The sequence below is a fragment of the Onychostoma macrolepis genome, chromosome 06 (genome assembly GCF_012432095.1).
Source record: "Onychostoma macrolepis isolate SWU-2019 chromosome 06, ASM1243209v1, whole genome shotgun sequence".
Classification (NCBI taxonomy): domain Eukaryota; kingdom Metazoa; phylum Chordata; class Actinopteri; order Cypriniformes; family Cyprinidae; genus Onychostoma; species Onychostoma macrolepis.
Window position 1 is genome coordinate 16,035,420 of NC_081160.1, and position 20,471 is coordinate 16,055,890.

General features: G+C 35.7%; 2 protein-coding genes across 4 annotated transcripts in view; one reads left to right on the forward strand and one right to left on the reverse strand.

Annotated features, from left to right (window-relative positions):
- The window catches only part of hs2st1b (heparan sulfate 2-O-sulfotransferase 1b), a 76,340-nt gene extending 74,742 nt beyond the window's left edge, over positions 1-1,598 (reverse strand). For both annotated transcript variants that reach the window (XM_058779124.1, XM_058779127.1), the window contains exon 1: positions 1,170-1,598. In XM_058779124.1, the coding sequence (XP_058635107.1) occupies positions 1,170-1,293 (124 nt within the window). In that variant the 5' untranslated portion in view covers positions 1,294-1,598. The remainder of the gene's footprint in view (positions 1-1,169) is intronic.
- A 5,293-nt stretch (positions 1,599-6,891) lies between these two features.
- Positions 6,892-18,961, forward strand: dzip1l (DAZ interacting zinc finger protein 1-like). Of its 2 annotated transcripts, XM_058779378.1 has the most exons (16): positions 6,892-7,000; positions 8,903-9,469; positions 10,762-10,846; positions 10,990-11,114; positions 12,261-12,422; positions 12,592-12,720; positions 13,934-13,996; positions 14,601-14,747; positions 15,205-15,226; positions 15,343-15,405; positions 15,503-15,636; positions 16,934-17,111; positions 17,246-17,420; positions 17,552-17,754; positions 18,218-18,351; positions 18,509-18,961. In XM_058779378.1, the coding sequence occupies exons 2-16, from the start codon at positions 8,957-8,959 to the stop codon at positions 18,653-18,655; spliced, it is 2,280 nt and encodes a 759-aa protein (XP_058635361.1). In that variant the 5' UTR covers positions 6,892-7,000; positions 8,903-8,956; the 3' UTR covers positions 18,656-18,961. The 2 variants fall into 2 exon arrangements, with proteins under 2 accessions (XP_058635361.1, XP_058635362.1); XM_058779379.1 differs by lacking the exons at positions 18,218-18,351; positions 18,509-18,961 and having other exon boundaries at positions 17,246-17,441; positions 17,552-17,685.
- Positions 18,962-20,471: the final 1,510 nt, after the last annotated feature.

Below are 20,471 nucleotides of genomic sequence, written 5' to 3' on the forward strand. Positions count from 1 at the left end.
CTCTTCATTCAATAGTGTATCTCTGCCAATAAAATAAATTTGCTCGTTTTTGTTATAAATAAAGTGACAGTTCACCCAAAAATAAAAATTATGTAATTACTTATCCTCACGTCGTCATACATTTTGAAGAATGTATTTTCTGATCAATAACAATGAAAACTTTCCTCAAGATGTCAAGCCTCAACAGAACGCATTAAAAAGTATAAAAGTTCCCCTCAAGACTCTACACTATATTCCAAGTCTCCTGGAGACAAAACAAAATGACTCACTGAAAATCTAGCCATCCACCATTGCTCCAGTAGCGATGTCCAATTCGTGAACAAATCACTGAAACAGATGTTCCTAATCAACTGAATAGCAGGGTAAAAAATGAATTTTAAAATAAACATAAAATATATTGTCTATACATCATCAACATCTTTAAAACAATAGCTTCATACTTTCAAATATTTTTTTTTTTTTTGCTTTATAGTAAATCAAAGTTTGTAATATTGTGATTCACCTTGCAGCTATTTGGTATGGTTCACGGTACATATAACTGTTTAACAAAGACTTTTATTTAAAAAAAAAAAAAACAATTCCAATGAGAATAATACTTTCAGAGCCAATGATGCTGAAACAGTGGGCAGGCACTGTTGCACTCTATTATGGAATCTGTCCCACACAAATCAGATAGCTTCAAATGACAAGTAGAATAACAGAGGACTTTTTTTAATTATATTTAATTGGTGATTCCGCATCCATTTGAGGTTTGACATCTTCACTTAGTATTCAGTGTCAATGCACTGCAAAAGCATTCTTCAAAATCTCTCTTTTGTTGTGTTTTGCAGAAGAGACATATATGGAGTCAAACAAGTCTGAAAAAACATGAAGGCGACTACAGCATCTAATTTTTATTTGTGGGTGAACAGTTACTTTAAATAAGTTAATGAGGCAATGCAAATTAGGTTGTCTTAATGCACTCCAATTGCTAATTTTGTGTAGTGTTGTAAAGAAGACAACAGCAGCAGACTGTCTTAAACCCTATGAGTTGCCCACCTAAACAGCATTTCTGTCCACAGGCGCGTTCCAATCGATTCTATTAAGAATCGAACGTGCTTGAGGTCCAAAAAGGCTTTCTAGGGTAGGTAGGCAGCTCACTGATGTTTGAGACAGAACCGCAGTCTTACCCAGCTTTGCCCGAGACTCTTCCAGCTTCTGAATCTGGTTCTCAATAAACAGCATCGCCACTCCAAACGCCATAACAGCCAGCAGCTGGAACTTGGGTGGCATCATGATCCTCAGGAGCCCCATCAAAGTATCGGATGATTATCTACATGTCATGCCGTAAAATGTGAATGAGAAGCTCGGATCAATCCGTTACTGGAGCAGTAATATCGACTCCGGACAGATGATCTCGATTATGCGCAGAGAACACAGTAAAGTTACGGATGTAGTAACTGAATACATCAGTGCAAGCAAGGGCATTTCAGACGCTCATCTGCTTGCAGAAGGTGGTATTCTGTTAAAACCGGGGACGCTTGACTCTTGGTCTTATTTGTTGCACACCAGTGCAGCTCCAACCGTCCACTGCTCTCCTGCGTCACTCAACACTGGGATTTTATTCCTCCGCGGACTCAAGTGAAGCGAGTGGAACGGGACGCCGCTTAAAGCGCCATCTATCGGTTTGGAGATTGACATGAGCCAAGTCTTTGACATTGCTCGGCTCAGTCTCTCTATGGCTCTGGGCTCAGTGAAAGACTTGGCTCATGAATATTAATAAGCTTACGTTACTGAATCTCCTTGGGATTGTCACAGGTACACCTTGCCTTATTAATATTCATGAGCTAAATACTGGGACAAGTCTCTGGCTGAGTCTTAATGTAAAAAAAACAATGCATCAGATACCTTTTTTTCCACCGTACACAGGCAAAAAAATCAAATGATAATTTACAGTGAAAAACTGTAAATGGATATTCCCAGAATTCCCTGAGGGACACTTTACAATTTAAAGTATTTTGTTTGAATAATTATGTTTCTTCATAGTTCAGTTATAGGCTAACATAGGCCTACATATTTGGGTTTTATCAGAATCAGAATCAGAAAGGGCTTTATTGCCATGTAGGCCTATGTTCGAGCACACAAGGAATATATTTTGGAGACAGAAGAAGTTTTCAGACATAAGAAGCTTCCAGTTTATGTACATCTTATGTTGTTTAATGAATCTTTGTTGTATTATTTTAGTGTCATGTGTGTTACCATGATGGTGTTTTGTGTTTGTGTGAATCACTGCACCTTCCGAAAGCTTTTTCGTGATTCTTGATTCGTGATTCTTCATTCAGCTTCCTTTTTACCACCTGCATTATTATGGTAAAGGAATGAAGAAGTAGATTTTAGTAGTAGTTTAGTAGTCAGTGTGTGTTGTTGGATTTACTGGTTTACGGTTTTATATTGGAGGCCTATAATTTGCAGGTTTTTTTATAGTATTATTTACAAAATTATTTTGGCAACCACAGATTTTTGTAGCGTTATTTCAAGCTTTTGGGGCATATAAGTTCCTGTGAAACTCATAGAAGATTTATTTATTTACATAAATATTTTCACAAATTATAAAACAAAGATTATGCAATACAAAAGTATCCAATGAATTGTTTCTTCTGTTTATTAGTTGTTCTTACCTAGGGATTTATGCTTGACATTTCAAATTACATGGCTTGTGTCTTATACCTTTTGAGATTTCTAAGTCAGTGATTTTTGCCTGGACAAGTAAAAATATATTTACATTAAATGCAATTTGGCAGTGGGCTCTCTTGAACCTATAAACAATTATCAGTCATTAAATCAATCAATCAATAGAAGCACTCTAACAGCCATTTTGTAGTTGATTCAAATGTCTGTGTATTGTTCAATGCTGCCAGGCTGATTGATTGATTGATTGATTGATTGATTGATTGATTGATCATTTCCCCCCCTAGATTTTATATACACTCTCAAAACTGCATGCTCTGCAAGTAGCCTGCATACAGAACATCTGAAACAAAAATAGGTCTGTATGAGTACTTTCTGCAGTTAAATTCAAACTGAAAATCAGAGTGAGAGCTTTGAGAGAAAACAAAACAACATTCATAAAATATGTAGAATGAAATACACTTGCTAAATAAAACCCTGTATCATACCCAACTAAAAACTGTAATTATAAAACTGCATAATATGGTGAGAAGGCCGATTCTGGAGATCTCAGCCAATTATTTTAAGCATCTGACTCATATTTGCAATTGTAATTGCAGAGTCCACAATGGAAATTAGATGTATATAAGACCACCTGTATTTTGCATTATCTGTGCCAAGTGTTGCCAACACACAGCACATATAGAGGCGTGGAGGAATCCAACTGTGCATGAAATTGCCACCAGTCAAATCATCTGGATTTGGCTTCGGCTTAAAATAACTCCTCTTACCGTCTGTCAGACAGCAGGTGTAGCCGTATCATCATGTAATGTATGCATGACTCTCATCTTCCTGTGGCCATAGAAATAGTATATACTGCACAAACTGCAGTATATGATGCATTCTGGAGGTACATATTGAAGCAGCCAATAGACTGCTGCACCTATATGTCCAGACTGTGATAAAAAATATAAATGCATATAAGGGTGGGTAGGCCTATATAAGCTATGATTCTCAAAAGTAACTTACAGTTAAACAGAGTTCAGTGAATCTATCAAGTTCATTGGACCATGCTTTCATAAAATGAAGGCGCATTCAATGCATCATTCAAGTGCTCTGCATCCTTTGTGTCTTAGATCAATGTTAGAAGATAACAAAGAGAGCCAGTATGTCTCACACAGATCGGCCAGTCGACACAAAGAAGTGTTTGTCACAGCTTCAGACTTTCCAATGACGCAAGCAGATGAATATAGATTTTTTCCCCCCATGTGGCATCATTCAGGGGTAAATGATCAGTCTCTGTTGCAAGAAGCACATTTTTGAGCATTACTTATTTACTGTGTGAAACTATGAAAAGCATGCAGCTCCTTGAACCTCTCTTAATCCACCACAACCCGCTGTTTCCAAAAAATCAATACCGCTTCCCTCAGTGCTCAGAGCTGATAAGAACAGCTTCTGAATGACTGAAAGTTTTCTTTTTTCCTGCTTACAGTTTAACTGAAAAGTCTCAGAGTCTCTTGGCCTTCGTGACAACAGAGTATACAAAATGTTTTAAAATTGCATTTGTTGCACTTCAATCAGTGATTTATTTGCATATGCAATTATTATATAAAAACAGATTTACTTAATTAAAAAAATGGCCAAATTACTATCTTTGAGCATTTATTGTATTCTTATAATTTGGCTAATTTATTTTCTGATCATGTTAAATGTGTGTGTGTGTGTGTGTGTGTTTTTTTAGATTAAAATAAAGTTTCAACAAATTGTTAATAATGCAGACACTTTGAGGCTAGTATTTAGCACAGTCTATACATCGCTTGATAAAAAATGTTAAAGCAATAGATGGATATAAAACAAGGTTTGCTTTGCACTTTTTTACCAACCAACGTAGACTGTATTCAGTTTTTTGCTAATTGTTTTATTTGTTTTTAAATATAGTTTTAGCGCATTCAAATGTCTCATTATAAAGAATTACTTCTACAGCAGTGGAGAAAAATCCTATTTAAATTTTAAAGGTTTAATTAACTTCACAACACATACAAAAATAACCAGTGAAGGGTGAAACCTCCTTTCCTCCAGGTAATGTCTTATGAAAGTAAATGAATAGAAAAAAGCATGAAATGCTTATTTGAATTTGTGAATTAATTGCTTTTGATAAAGAAGACACTGCACACTGAGTGTGGGGTGTTTTAGACGACCATATTCTGTACATTCAAGGGTTTCTTCAATAGTCTTTAACTGTGCAGTGGAAGTATCAGCCAATACAATACAAGGTCAATACATTCTCATGAGATTATTTGTGATCCATGGCTCGCTGTCATGTTGTATTGTTAAGCTGCTGCGTAACTAATTTATAGTATTATGTGCTATTTTTTTATATTTTCTTCTCTTGTGAGTTAAATTATATTGTCTCTCATTCACATATCTGCAGTAAAATTAGCAGTTAAAAGGTATTACTCACGGAAGAAAGAACTAAAACTATAAGGCATAAAGGAGGCAACCTTAAAAGGATTACAACACTAATCAGCAGTAAGGCATCTGTTAAGGGAGTGAGAATATTCGTATTAGCAGCTAATTAACAATGCATTAATCATGCCCAGACATCCATTATTAACCTCTTGTACTATAACTCAAAACTAGTAATTAATAATAAATGCTTTGGCCTAAATTCTGATTTATTAATAGCAGAGAAAAAAAAAAAAGTCTGAAGTTCAGTATGGCCTTTTCTATTAAAAGTGTTTTACATAACTAAGAGAGAGCCTGTAGGAAATATGGAGTTTATTTTATATCATTTCCATAAGTGATGGAATAACAATGACTTCAAGTTCATACAAATGTAAGCAGGATGCATGATGTATTATAAGTCTTTTTTAATGCAGCTTTTTTAATTCCATCTTTTATATGTGCTCAGTCATTTGGTTAAAATACCAGTTGGTCAAATATTTTTTACTCAACAGCTATTACATAAACATCTGATTCTTTGTTTTGGGGATAGAATTCACAAGCACTTAATGTGACAGTCATTGCCGGAGAAAACAATTAAGCATTCATGCATTGGACTTAAAACTTATAACAAGTAACTGATAAAAAGCACCTTGACAGCTGCACCATGTGACAGCTACCCCTTTCTACCCTATGTATGTATGGGTTCCCCAGTATATTTAACTCTGTGGTAATAGAAAATAGAATCCCAGACTGATGGATTGTTGTGAAAAGGAGGCACTACTGACAGTGAAGCTGTTAGGACTGTGAGAGAACAGAGCTGGAGAGAGTTACTTCAGGCAAGTCAAGCACCTCATTAAACAGACAGTGAAGGATGAACTTGCTCCTCAGAAGTGGCCGAAGCAGTCAGGCAGAGAGCATGAATGAGATTTAAACATCCCTTAAAGAGAATCTGTAAAATGCACAGAAATTCATTGATGATTGGCAAGATAAAATGATCTAGAAGACCTATATAGCAATGTTTTCCTTTGTCCATTCTTGCACATTCATAAATTGCTTTGTGTTTATAACTGTTTTGCTGCTAGCCTATTGTTTGAAAACCATTACATTTACAGTATTATACAGTATTTTAAATACCAGTTGATTGCATATTGTAAGCATGCTAAGACTTGAAATGTAGAGTTCTTGCATTTGTAATATATATATATATATATATATATATATATATATATATATATATATATATATGTGTGTGTGTGTGTGTGTGTGTGTGTGTGTGTGTGTGTGTGTGTGTGTGTGTATATTTAATTATTTATTTGCTTGCTTGCTTTCTTGTTTAGTTGGTCGGTCACGGTCAATGAGGGGAAAATATTCAGGCATTTCGCTAATTACCCCCCCCCCAAACACACACCTTATAATTATGTTTTTTTTTTAATTAATAAAAAAAGAGTATTTTAGTATGTTATACTACTGCAATTTGTTTATAGTTTATTTTTTCCCTTCTTTTTCAACATAGAAATTTAAGGTTAAAATTACAGTCCCAGACGTGTACTAGGCTAAATTGTGGCGCCATCATGTGTTCAGTTGCATTGTTGCATGGTTTCCGTATTGTTTCTTAAATTCAAGTTTACAATTTAATCTCTATTCGTTTTTAATTTAATTTAATTTAATGTAATTAAATAGGCTACACACACAATCCACAATTTTTCTGAAAACTGCCTCTTCTCTCTTATCTTTAGCTTTGGCACCTGAGGTCATGACTCAGTAGTCACCATGGCAACAAAAAACGCTTCTCTCTTAGCCCCGCCCATCAGCAACAGTTGCCAGCTGTTAACTTCTCCTTTCAGTTTGTAGCTTGAAGCTTTGAACTTATTATTATAATTATTATTTAACTTTTATAATCAAGGCAAAGGTAAGTGTCTGAAATCTCTTTTATATTAACTATTAAGTAGGCTAGACGTTACTTTTGTGTACAGTGTATCGGTGTTGTCAACCGTTGATCGCAGAAATACCTGTTTATATAGGTTACTTTTTAATGTAACGTTAACAGTTAGTTATATTGGTATCGTTTTTATACCGCTGTACTGTTATTAACAAGGCTACAGATGGGGCAATGACGACATTAGATTTTATAAATGGGAGCAATCTTTTAAAAATCAGGTTTAAATCATATCTCAGGTTAACTTTTAAACCATTATAGATTTATTAACTCTAACGTTAAATATGTTAAGTGAAGTAAAAAGTGCTAATATACTTTGTTTCACATTATTCTCCAAAATTATTTCAAACTTTCATGGTGATTATTTTTGTTTGTTTGTTTTTTTCATTAATATCATGAATTTTAAACCATGAACATCTTGACGAAGTTTTCTTGGGTTGTATTTGACCTGAACAAAACATTATTTTTTATCAAAAAGGTCAAAATATATGATTATTTTCATTAATGTCATTAATGTTTAAAGCGGTCCTCTATGTTTTTGTTTATTTGTTTATTTTAATCACATGACAATAAACTGCATCTTGCATCTTGGTTATACACACTGAGGTTGAACTGATTATTTTCTAACCAAAATACTTTATTGCTCATTCATAGGCCTACATACACACATACATAATAGTAAGACACACTTACTATTATGTATTATGTACTATACACTTAAAGTATACTTTAATTCCTAATATTAAGAGAGGTGGATGCTGATTCTGTTGGGATTTAATTCAGTTAGTCAATTAGTTGGTCAATCAGTCATTAAGACCCTGAGAAAATGTATATTACTGATGCACTCAATTTGCCCGGTAAACTGTTGAGATCGTGCAGTCAGAATTACAGGTGTGGCTGGTTGTCTAGAAACATGGGAAGTGAAATTAGGTAGTGTGACGGGTTTAGTTTGAGTCGCAGAGAGACGGTTTACTGTTGATATGCAAACTAAAAGGCATTAAACTCAGTTCAGACCCGATAGCATGGATTCATATCAGAACAAGGTGAACCCTTACCAAGTGCATTTTCAGGTAAAAATATTTGTATTTGACTGTTATTAAGAAAATTGGTCTTTAAGAAATATGAGATCTCTTTCATATACAAGACTCACATAACAGATGTTATACAGATTATATTTGGTTCTGTTCTTATGGATGATGTACTTACCATGCGTGCATGCTAATGTATATTATAGTCTATGTACTACTGCACAGAAAATAAGATAAGATTGTATTGTTGACAATTTGGAAAGCTTTTCATTGAAATGACAATAGTGCAAGAGTGGCCGCTGACAATGGCTTTTAGTTGTTGTCATAGAGATGGACTCTTTGACTTTCACAATATGTTGTCTGCCATCTAATCTACTGAAATATATTTCCTTCACTTAGCAATTACATTAGAAAAGGGAATAATAATAATAATAATAATGCATAAAAATATATAACTATTTATTTTTATATATATAACACACACTATAATAAATAATAATACAAAATGTAAAAAATAAAACTAAATTGTCTGCTTTTAGCTTTAAAAATGTATACATTGCTATGCATTGTTGGTAGGATATTTTTACTGTTTTTGAAAAAAGTATTTTATGCTGACCGAGGCTGCATTTATTTAATCAAAAACACAGTAAAACAGTAATATTGTGAAATAATTTGACAATTTTAAATACATTTTTCTGGTTTAACATATTTTAAAATGTAATTAATTCCTGGATGGCAATGCTGAATTTTCAGAAACCAATACTCAAGTCTTTAGTGTCTCATGATCATTTAGATATGCTGATTTGAATGCTAAACTAAAAATATTGTGTTTTCTCTCCCCACTCAGCCATTGTTTAGGAATCACCACATCTATTCACCTCTCTATCTCAAACATTTCACTATGTTGGGCCAGTTCTCCCCTGGTGAGCCCTTCAGTGCTCTGTCCACCACACCGCCCTGGAATCCAGCACACCTGCTTCAGCCCTTCCGCTTCCGCTCACGTACTGAGCCCATAGACTGGAGACGTCTCTCCTCTCTTGATGTGGAACGTGTTGAGCGAGACATGGATGTTGATATGCTTCAGAATTTCATTACGACCGTAACGTTTTGTGCCGTGGAGGGCGAGAGGTGCCCAAACTGTCAAGGAGCTGCAGACCCTTCTTTGATCAAACTGCTTCGTATGTCTCAGCTGAGCACTGAGTACCTGCTGCACTGCCAGGACTTGCTGAGCTCTCAGCTGTCAGGACTGGAGGAGCGTCTGCAGGCGGCGCTCTCTCTGGTCCAGCGAGGAGAAGAGCAACGAGCAGAACTTGAAAAAAATTTGCAGGAAGCCAAACAGGAGAATCGAAGGAGAAAAAAAATGATCGCCACTCAACAGCTCCTCCTGCAGGCCAGTGCTAATAATTATCACAAGGTGTTTTTTTTTTTTTAAATGTTGAACTTTTGAAACTCTTTTAAAGGGATACTCCACCCCAAAATGAAAATTTTGTCATTAATCACTTACCCCCATGTTGTTCCAAACCCGTAAAAGCTTTGTTCGTCTTCCGAACACAATTTAAGATATTTTGGATGAAAACCGGAAGGTTTGTGACTGTCCCATTTACTGCCAAGTAAATTACACTGTCAAGGCACAGAAAAGTATAAAAAACATTGCCAAAATAGTCCATCTGCCATCAGTGGTTCAATCTGAATTTTATGAAGCGACGAGAATACTTTTTGTAGGCAAATACAAACGAAGCTTTTACGGGTTTGGAACGACATGGGGGTAAGTGATTAATGACAACATTTTCATTTTGGGGTGGAGTATCCCTTTAAAACCTTACACTCACAGTCAAACATACTGTTCAAACATTTGGGGTCTGTATGGTTTTTGTGTGTTTTTGAAGCCTCTTATGCTCACCAAGGCTGCATTTATTGGATCAAATTTATATTAAAAACAGGAATATTGCAAAAAATATTACAATTTAAAATAACTGTTTTCTATTTTTAATGTATTTTAAAATGTCATTTATTCCTGTGATGGCAAAGCTAAATTACTCTAGTCTTCAGTGTCACGTGATATTATCAATGTAAAAAAAAAAAAAAAAACAATATTGGAAACCGACTTTTGAAAGAGTTCAATAGAACAGCATTTATTTGAAATATAAATATTTTAACATTGTACATTTTCTTTTACTGTCACTTTTCATCAATGTAATGTGTCTGTGCATAATGAAAGCATTAATCTTTAAAAAAATAAAATAAATGAAAAATCTTACCAACCCCAACCTTTTGAATGGTAGCGTTTTGAACCTGTAGGCTAATAAAGTTTTTTTTTTTTTTTTTGCTAGTTTCAATTCCTCCCACAGAATCTTATTCCCTCCATCAATACCTTAAATATAGTGTAAAATATAGTGTGATATCTTGTTCTAGATAATAAAAATAACTTTTCTTATTGAGCTATCATTATGCTAAGCTAGTAGGCTAAGCTGGTATTTTGCTAACCAAGGCTAACTGAAAAGATAAAGAATGGGAAATGTGTAATGTGAGCATTTTCAGTCTGGTAACATAATGTGATATGTAATATGCAACTTAAGAAACATTAATATGCTTTCATGATTGAGTAGATATTGTAAAATTGGCACATAATGAACTACTGGCTGCTCGGTGACCTTTAGTTATCATAAAACCAGTTCTAATATTTTGATGCCTTTTTGTTCATGACAGTGCCAGTTCTGTGAAAAATCATTTGTCAACTACTCTTACTTACAAGCACATGTTCAGCGACGACATCCTGAAGTTACAGATTCAGGTTGGTGGAAAAAAAATTGTGTCTGTTATTTTTTGAACTCAGTTTGAGGTGAGCTTGCAATTCACTTGAATTTCATTAATGATGTGGTTGAAAAGAATTGTTCAATAACTCAATATCACTGCTTGTGCATGTGTATGTCTCAGAGAGACAAAAGAAGCGGAAGGTAGAAGAGATGGAAGATAGGATAGAAGATCTGAAGGAGAAACTAAGACTGACAGAAATGCAGCTCCAGGCAGAGAGAGAAACAGAAAGTTTGAGGCGTCAGCAGGTGAGTTTGTTTAAATCAAGGTCCAGCATCCCATACAGCTCTAAAATTCTTAAATAACCCTATTTCCTTCTGTGTCTATTTCCAGTATTTGATACTTACTGAACTTGTCGTGTGTTCGATTGTTTATTATCAGTTCAATAGGCCTTATACTTAAAGGTATAGCTTTCATTTACACGCCCTTACTATTATTATGCACCCTTACTATTATCAAGCAGAATTTCCAAGCTGCTCTTGAAATCTATATTGAAACCGTATGGAGACTATAAATTATTTACATTTATTGGGGGAACACAAAAGTTTCATGGGTGAAACCAAAAGCATTGAAATAGAATTTTTCCTGCGGTCTAATTTTTCCATCACCATCTTTATTATATCTAAGCCCCTACATGTTAATGGGAAAATTAGATAAGTGGGAAAATAGTATTCCAGTGCTTTTGTGTTCCCTTGAACTTGCATTCCTGCTTTGCTTGCAAAACTTTTAAATGCAATCACAAAACTGATGATCAAAATAATTTGAAATGGGAAAAAACTATATTTCAGTGCTTTTACAAGCAAACATATGGTTTCTTGCAGGAATACAGTACTTTTATGAGAGGACACAAATGCAAAGTTTCTAGGGGAATGCAAAAGTTGTGTGATCAAGTGTAAAAGCATTGAAAGATCTCATTTTTACATGACCTTTTCGACTTTTATGTGACCCTGGACCACAAAACCAGTCTTAATTCGCTGGGGTATATTTGTAGCAATAGCCAAAAATACATTGTACGGGTCAAAATGATAGATTTTTCTTTTATGCCAAAAATCATTGGTATATTAAGTAAAGATCATATTCCATGAAGATATTTTGTAAATTCACTACTTTAAATATATCAAAACGTTGTTTTTGATTAGTAATATGCATTGCTAAGAATTCATTTGGACAACATTAAAGCCAATTTTCTCAATATTTAGATGTTTTTGCACACTCAGATTTTCAAAGTTGTATCTCAGCCAAATATTGTCCTATCCTAACAAACCATACATCAATGGAAAGCTTATTTATTCAGCTTTTAGATCATGTATAAATCTCAATTTCAAAAAATGGACCCTTATGACTGATTTTGTGGTCCAGGGTCACATATATCAATTAATTCAGATGTGTTCCAGGAACAAGAGGAGCAGCGAAGGAGAGAACAGTCAGAGAAGGAAGCACTGGAGAGATGGAAAGAGGAGGAGAGAAGAAAATCTCAGCAGGACATTGGAGAGCTCAGACAGCTATTTCTTCAGGAGTCAAAAGACATGGCAAGCAAGAGCTCATCCATAGAGGCTGTGAGTACACATTGGTTTAAAATGATTATTTTAAACTGTCACCAGTAGATGGAGATAGATCCTCTGGTATGTACATCTGCCAGGCAGCCAATAGATGAGCTACTGGGGGTATGTTTTTGTATGTCATTGTAATAATATTCTATGTTTTTTGTCATCGTTCCATCTATAGAAACTGCTAGTGTTGCAGAACAAAGAGGTGGGTGTAGCTAATAATGTCACTTTACAAGAAGAGAGTGACCCTGAGAAAGAACTGAGAGAAAACAGAGCGAGAGAGCTGAAAGAGAAAATGGCCAGGAAGGTGAGAGTTCTTTGCTTGTTCACTGAGTCATGCATGTGTCATTAATACAATGCCCTTTTAAAATGAATGGTTATTATTTTACAAGTTGCCAAAAAAAAGGATTATTCATCAGCAAACACTGAACAACTCTTAGGCAAGTTTACGAATGCCCAGTAAAGAATTTGAGTCTAAATAAATTACTTACGACACTCAGTGAGTCTCAAGTATGAATTTTTAAGGTATATTTTCTCACGTTCAAATATAATATCATGGTCTTACTGGCTAGGTGCACAAGATGGCGTCTGTGATCTTTGGTGACACGAGTGTGGGCATGCTTACGGTCTTTGCAATGTTCACATTTACTGTATGGGGAAACTTGGCTAGATATAATAAATGTTTTTCAAATTAAATAGGGGGTTGTGGTATATCAAAGACAAGATAAAACATCCTCCTTACATTATTGCTTACCTCTGTGTGGTAAATCATCAAAATACAGCACAGATTCCTTCATTCTTTCTTCTGTTGATTATTTGGTTCAGCGTCCATCCAGGGAACTCTTTATTCATACACAAAACAAATAAGTGTGCAATATACATTTTTGGAGAGTTGATTTTGTTCTGACTGCAGGGGGATATCAGCTGTTCATTCTCTTTCTGTGTAGAACAGCTCTATAAAGATCATAATGTTTGCGACTGTTAAACAAGATTTTAACATCCATTATGGACTCAGTGTATGTTTTAGTAACTACATTTGGTTAACATCCCTCTACAATGCGAGTAAATCATTCACTATGTGACTAAATGTCCATAATTTTCCTGTCAAAATAGTGGATTTCATTTCAAACAACAAAATGTACAGTTTTCAGGCTACAAAATAGATCATTCTGAATCAAAATCCTCCTTTACACAGCTTTGTAATAAACATGAAATATGTTCTGAATTGTGCCACATCACGCTGAATTTTCTGTTGGCACTGCTTGTCACTGAAAACTGATGCAAGGTCAAACTACATTATAATTTTTGGTTGTAAATTTGGTTCTGGGTTCTTTAATTTATAAAAAAAATATAATATATGAAATATATATAAATATGCATTTATATATATATATGTATGTGTGTGTGCATATATGAGACTTTTTAGTTTATAGAGTGCTTGCATTTTTTTGCTGTTTACCTACTTTCTGCAGTTTTACCAGTTTCTCAATATATTATTCATGTCCATTTTTGTCATTTAGAAAAGTGAATGGAAGAGGAAATTTCAGGAAGCACAGAACAGACACCGACAGGAGAAAGAAGAGGCAAGTCTTTCTAGTATTGTACTGTCTAGGCATTATGAGTGTATTTAACATTCCCCCAGTTTCAAAGACAAGGCTTAAGACTAGTCCCAGACTAAAATGTAATTCTGAGTTTGAACTGAAATAAACTTGACTGATCATAAAACATATCAGTGCCTTTGTTTTGTCTCAAGATGCACGCCAGTAATGTTTTTTTCTAAGGCATGTTAATAAAAATTACTTAAATGTCTTAATTGAACTATGGCCTAATCCTGGCTTAGTCTAAGCCCTGTCTGTGAAACCGGCCATTAAGTTTTTGTTTAAGTTAAAAGATGTTTAAAAATTTTTTTGAATTCTAATAAAAAAAAATATAATTTTATGAGTTATACAGAGCTTATTTGTTTAATAAGAACTATGAAGGGAACAGAATTACATTTAAAACGGACTTACCATGTAATTTGACAGACCTCTGATTTAAGACCCGATGATTTCCTGAATTTATTCGAATGCAGATATAAATAATTTTAAGATAGCTACAGATACAGATATTGGCTCCGCTGCACACCCCTAATGGGCAACATATTGGAACACTCTTATCATGTCTGTGATTTGTATGTGTGTGTTACAGCTGAAGAGTGAGAATGCCAGACTTGTGAAGGCCTTGTCTGTGGAGAAGAACTCGGGCTCCAGTCTGCAGAAACTACAGCAGCAGGTTGTCTCTCTCTCTTCTCAGCTGAGCCAGAAGGACAGACTCATCAAATCTCAGGAGGAGAAGGTTGGTTATTTACTTCACAATTGCAAACAGTGGATGAAAGTCAGCTATAAAACTATGCTCTTGTCAGAAAGTGTTACCCTGATAGTGAAGTGCCACTAGAGGCACTGATCATAATCGCAAAAATAATGTATACAGAGTCCCCAAACAGTCCTACTACCCCTTCACCTCACATACCATCTGCTTTGTTTGGATAACCAAGTCAGTTACATGCTAAGAAGTTTATTGCAAGCCATCCTGTAAAAAGAAGCACAAGTGTTTTCACTCTTTGGAGAACCCATAAACCTATAGTTGTCTTTTATTAAGATGTGATGTTATTTTTAAATTATTTAAAAAAATGGTACACTTCACCTTTAATTCATATATCAACACATAGTTAGATTGTAGTTATTGCAAAATGATCTGCTGATGTCTTGATGCTTGAACACTAATCATCTTTCTAACTGATGCTTCATCACAGATTAAAAAGCTGTCAGTCTCAGGTAATGAATTATAGCTGCCATTTATGGACTTATACTCATTGCTTGATCACATAAAACATTGTTGCTTTGAATAGAGTTGAATGTGGTTTGACCCATTTTTGTCTCTCATTTGGTAGCTCCAGTGGTTTTGCAAAAAGCCCAAGATTCTCCTAAGGAACCAGAGGAGGAAGATGAAGAGAGTGTGTGGTTCAGTAGTTTTTAACCACAGTACATACATACACACACCAATCATGCCATGATGTACATTATTCAAACAAAATTTGCATGCACCTTCAGGCATGGAGGATTCAGATGAACCCCAGTGGAAGGTTCTAAAGTTACATAAAGGAAAGTCAGAGCTGATGAAAGCGTCTAGACCCATTCTAGAAGAATCACTGGAGGAGAAACTGGAGAATATGGGACTGCGGAAGGTACAGATTGACTCAAACAAGCATCAGTATTAACTTTTAAGGCATAAAATACTAAATTAAACGGTGAGTATTTTAGGAAACAGGATTAAGTTAAACTGTAGGAATCATAGTCTGATAATTGACATACTGTACAACCCAACTACTAAACTAAAGAACACATCTGTCCGAAACAACAGTCGCAACAACAATATATTTTTTTTAAAGTGACGTGACATGTGGCCAAGTATGGTGACACATACTCGGAATTTGTGCTCTGCAATTAACCCATCCAAAGTACACACACACAGCAGTGAACACACACCCGGAGCAGTGGGCAGCCAATGCTGCGGCGCCCGGGGAGCAGTTGGGGGTTCGGTGCCTTGCTCAAGGGCACCTCAGTCGTGGTATTGAGGGTGGAGCGCTGTACATTCACTCCCCCCACCTACAATCCCTGCCGGCCCGAGACTCGAACTCGCAACCTTTGGATTACGAGTCCGACTCTCTAACCATAAAGTATGCAGCAAAAAAAACAATTGGTCCCACTTTATATTAGGTGGCCTTAACTACTGTGTACTTACATTTAAATGAATCATTTGGTACAATGCACTTATACATGTTTTTACATTGTACTTATATTTTTTAAAAATACCTATACAGTATGTAATTACATCTGTAATTAGGTTGGCTTGAGAGAGCTTGAGATGCTAGTCACTTGCTAATCATGCTAGCAACATGCTAGTAACATGCTAATCATGTTAGAAACATGCTGGCGACATGCTAGAAACATGCTAGCAACATGCTAGTCACTTGCTAATCATGCTAGTAACATGCTAATCATGCTAGTAACATGCTAATCATGCTATTAACCTTTTTCTGTTTTTTACCTTTTAAAAACCAGTAAATGAATACTTAACTAGCCTATTTGAAACTGAAAACATTTAAACTTCAAGCTTTCACAACTGCTTTAAACATTCAGGCTAGGCTTTCTCAAGCCAACCTAAAGTTTGTCTCGACGAACTTTTTAATCTAGTTACATTTATAATTACACTGTTAACCCATCCCTTACACCTTAGCCCACCCTTAAACCTACCCATACCAACCTCACCTGTATCCCAACTCAATAGCAGCAAAAGTTTTGCAATACAATATGACCACAGTAAGTACATTGTACTTATTTTTTGATGCAAGTACATAGTAGTTAAGGCCACTTAATATAAAGTGGGACCAAATAATTAGTTAATTTTGGACAGTGGATGCATGAATATATGATGTCATCCAACAGCATTGCTCAGTGGTTGAAGTGATGATGTTTTGGCAGGGTACCAAGGGTATCTCTAAGCAAACTTTTAAGAGTCTGAGTGCTCTGTTGACTGGTCAGCGGCTGCAGAGGTACAGACAGCAGCCAGACCTTCAGAACCAAAGAGACATCCTGGCACGTGAGGTCATTAGGCGAGTGAAAAGCCTGGGGAAATTAACACCCAGCACTTTAAAACAGGGTAAGCAAATGAGTTATTTATCATGCCACCACACTACCCATACTCACACGTCTATCTTATCTGCTTTCAAGTCAGTTCCATTTGGTTGCCACTATTCTGAACCAAGATCAGACATTCTTATATATTTGTTTTAGGGGGAATGAAAAATTCAACCCTAGTGAAGGAAAAAAGCCTCCGATCCAGGGAGGACTCAAAGTCGTCCATTCGGAGGGCCAAGAGCCAGCAGCCACAAGCACTTATTCCAACACCCACCCCACGCTCCAATGCACCTCAGAATCAGACTCCAAAAACACAGCAAAAAAAGAGCGGGTATACTTTCTTTTAAAATTGGTAAATATTCAGAGACATATGAAAATTAAAACATGAAATAGAAAGTTGAGATGTTTAGCTGCTTTTAACTATACTTAATATTACCTTAACAGTATGTTTTTTCTTGTTAGCACACCACCTTTCAGTTCAGATGAGGATGAGTCAGTTGAGGACAGTACCTATATCACCAGCTCACGGGGCAAGCCTTCCCCTTCTGTGCGCCTTGTCCAATCAGGATCACTGCTGAACCCAACAGCTGAGCCTGATTGGACAGACAGTGAACTGTCAGAGGCTTCTGACACACACAAACTTCACAAAAGTCCCAATTCACATGGTAAGCAAATGCCAAAGGCCTTGTAGGTGAACCCGGAAGTTAGCATCACCCTGGTTCTCTATACAAAAACTCCAATGAATTATTGCAGATTATTGCAGACAATAAGCTCTGTGACTAACAAAAGTTTATGATTCTTTCATTATTTGTTTATCATAATGATCTTCACAAATTAACATAATTTTTATTCAATTTGAACCCTAAATACAATCATAAAAAGCTAAACTTAGACTATAAACAGACTACGGCTGCTTGACTTCAACAGCTATTAAGTCAACTCTTCTGGGTTTCTGGGTTTCGGCCTACAAAGGTACACCTTCCCTGCAGCATAGAATAAAAAACTTAATAGTCAGATATTTCTGAAACTATAAAACTTCCAACTTCCTGTGGGATGTAGACATTTAAATTTTTAAATTGTTAAGTCTTATATTATTAATCAGTTAACACGAATGCTTTTTGATTGCAGGTTCTGTTGTCCAAACATTGACAAGAAGTTTGGAAAGACAGCTAAGCACACCAATCAAAAAGCCTGTGGGCGGGACTAGAGTTATGCCCCCATCCAGCCCGTCCCCTCGGCCTGCCATTGTAAAACAGAGAGCGGTAAAAAAACAACAACAAAAAAACGCATTCTCACATATCTCATATATTCTCAAGTAATTTCCATTGCTGTTAAAATCTTGCAGCAGAAATATAATTTGTTTTTGAACATTGCCTTCAGCATTAGACTGAAAAGCTTTGTAATATACCTGTCTTCTAGCTGTCTGATGAAGACAGTGACTTGGAGCTGTCCTCCATAGAAGAGCTAACGGCCAACCGTGCAGGAGTACACAAAAGTTCAGAGGTCGGCAGGACCTCAGGGACCAGTGCATGGAGTTCTGTGGCCAGTAGACCAGGAGCGTGGTGAAGTGTGATGTGCCTGTGTCAAATAAAGGCATGTGTTCATTTCAAACCCAAATTCTCAAAGAGAATTTACAAACGCATTTATAAAGGAATCATTATTAAAAGCCTTTTCTATGCTTTAGGAAATTAGTGAACCCCTAAATTTTACCCAAAAGAATCAGCCATTACTTGTTTGTGTGCTGTAATAATATATAGTAACCTTCAGGTGCTTTGTTTTTGTAAGTAGTGCCAAACATAGTCCAGGATACATTTGATTTTTAGCAGCAGTAAGTTTTTTATATACACTAAGTAATCATTGGCTTTCAAAAAAAAAAAATGTTTGTGATATTTAGAATAAAATTGATATTTGAAATAAATCTGATTCTGATATTGAAGACTATCAATTAATCATGAACATATGAGAGAAATTTTGGGAAATAAATATATATAGTAATAATGTGCTAGAAATGTGAACAGAATAGCGACTACACAGATTTTTGGTCAGATTTATAATGTGTACTTTCATTTTTCTTTGCCTGATCATGGACAGAGCTTTATCATCTTTTTTTCAGAATTAACAGTTGTAAATATAAATTTGACAATTCATTTTCATGAGTGCAGATGCATTCCATGTTCGTTTCAGCTAGTAATAGCGCCATCAAGCATTATTACTAGCTGAAACGAGCATGTACTGATTCTGCACTCGTGAAAATGATTAGTCAAGTCATTTCATATTTCTGATACATTTTCCTTGTTTTGTTTTTTCCCCCTCAACATAATGTTCCAAAATATTTCATATCTTTAGTTGTTTAGGAAGCACTATGTGATGTTTTATTAACAAATTTCGGGAGGAGCACGCGCAGATAATTAACACAGCCAATTCATCATCAGCAATCACATGGTCTATCCTATCAGCCGAGAGAGAACTTCTATAAATAGCCCAAGCCATTTTACTTTCATCCTCTCTACAGTCTTTCAGCATCCCTCCTCCACCCTTAGTCCTCACCATCAGCCCACTCCTACCCCAGCACGGGGAGGAGCACTTGGGGGGAGCACTCTGGGTCCGGGCTAAATGCCTAGCTCGGACCCCTCTCCCCGGACAGGGGGAGTACCCCGGGTTCGGGAGTAATTACCGAGCTCGGAGCCCTCTCCCTGGACAGCACGCCAAATACGCATAACCTTTATTCTGTTCATTATATGCAAGTGTGAACTAGTGAAATGAATGGAGTAAGCAATGTTAGACATTCACACCAAGAACGATAACTATAATGATAACTATATTAGCATCCACACCAATAGACAATAATGTTCTGTTTAATGTTAATATTCTCAAGCTCTTTAAATTCAGATGGATTCTGATTGGTTGTGATGTTTTTATTGTTCATCAGCTGGGAAAAAAATAGAGTTCTGAGAGTGATTTCAACAATGTCAGTGTCATTATCATTATAGTTTTGGCGTGTGCTTCCCTATTCTCATATAAGTTGAACGATTATTAAAACTATAGTTTGTAGTAGTAATCTTTATAGATTTCATTTGCTTTAAAGCAAGGCATGATCATGCTTATTAGCAGTGGTTGAAATAATTTCAGTAAATTCAAACAGTTGCTACTGAGAAAATATTGTGAAATAATGTTTCATACTGTAAATAAAACAGATTATTGGAGTACATTTTACAAGAAAACACTATTTTGTTTTTCTACTTTAATTGTTCACGCTAATTGCCATTTCTGTAACTGCTTGTGAAATTCACGAGTAAATTCTAAGTGTAAATTGTTTCAAAGTAAGCCACCATTTTTTCCCCAGCGCATGTGTGACAAAGATGGAAAACTACACAGTAGTTTG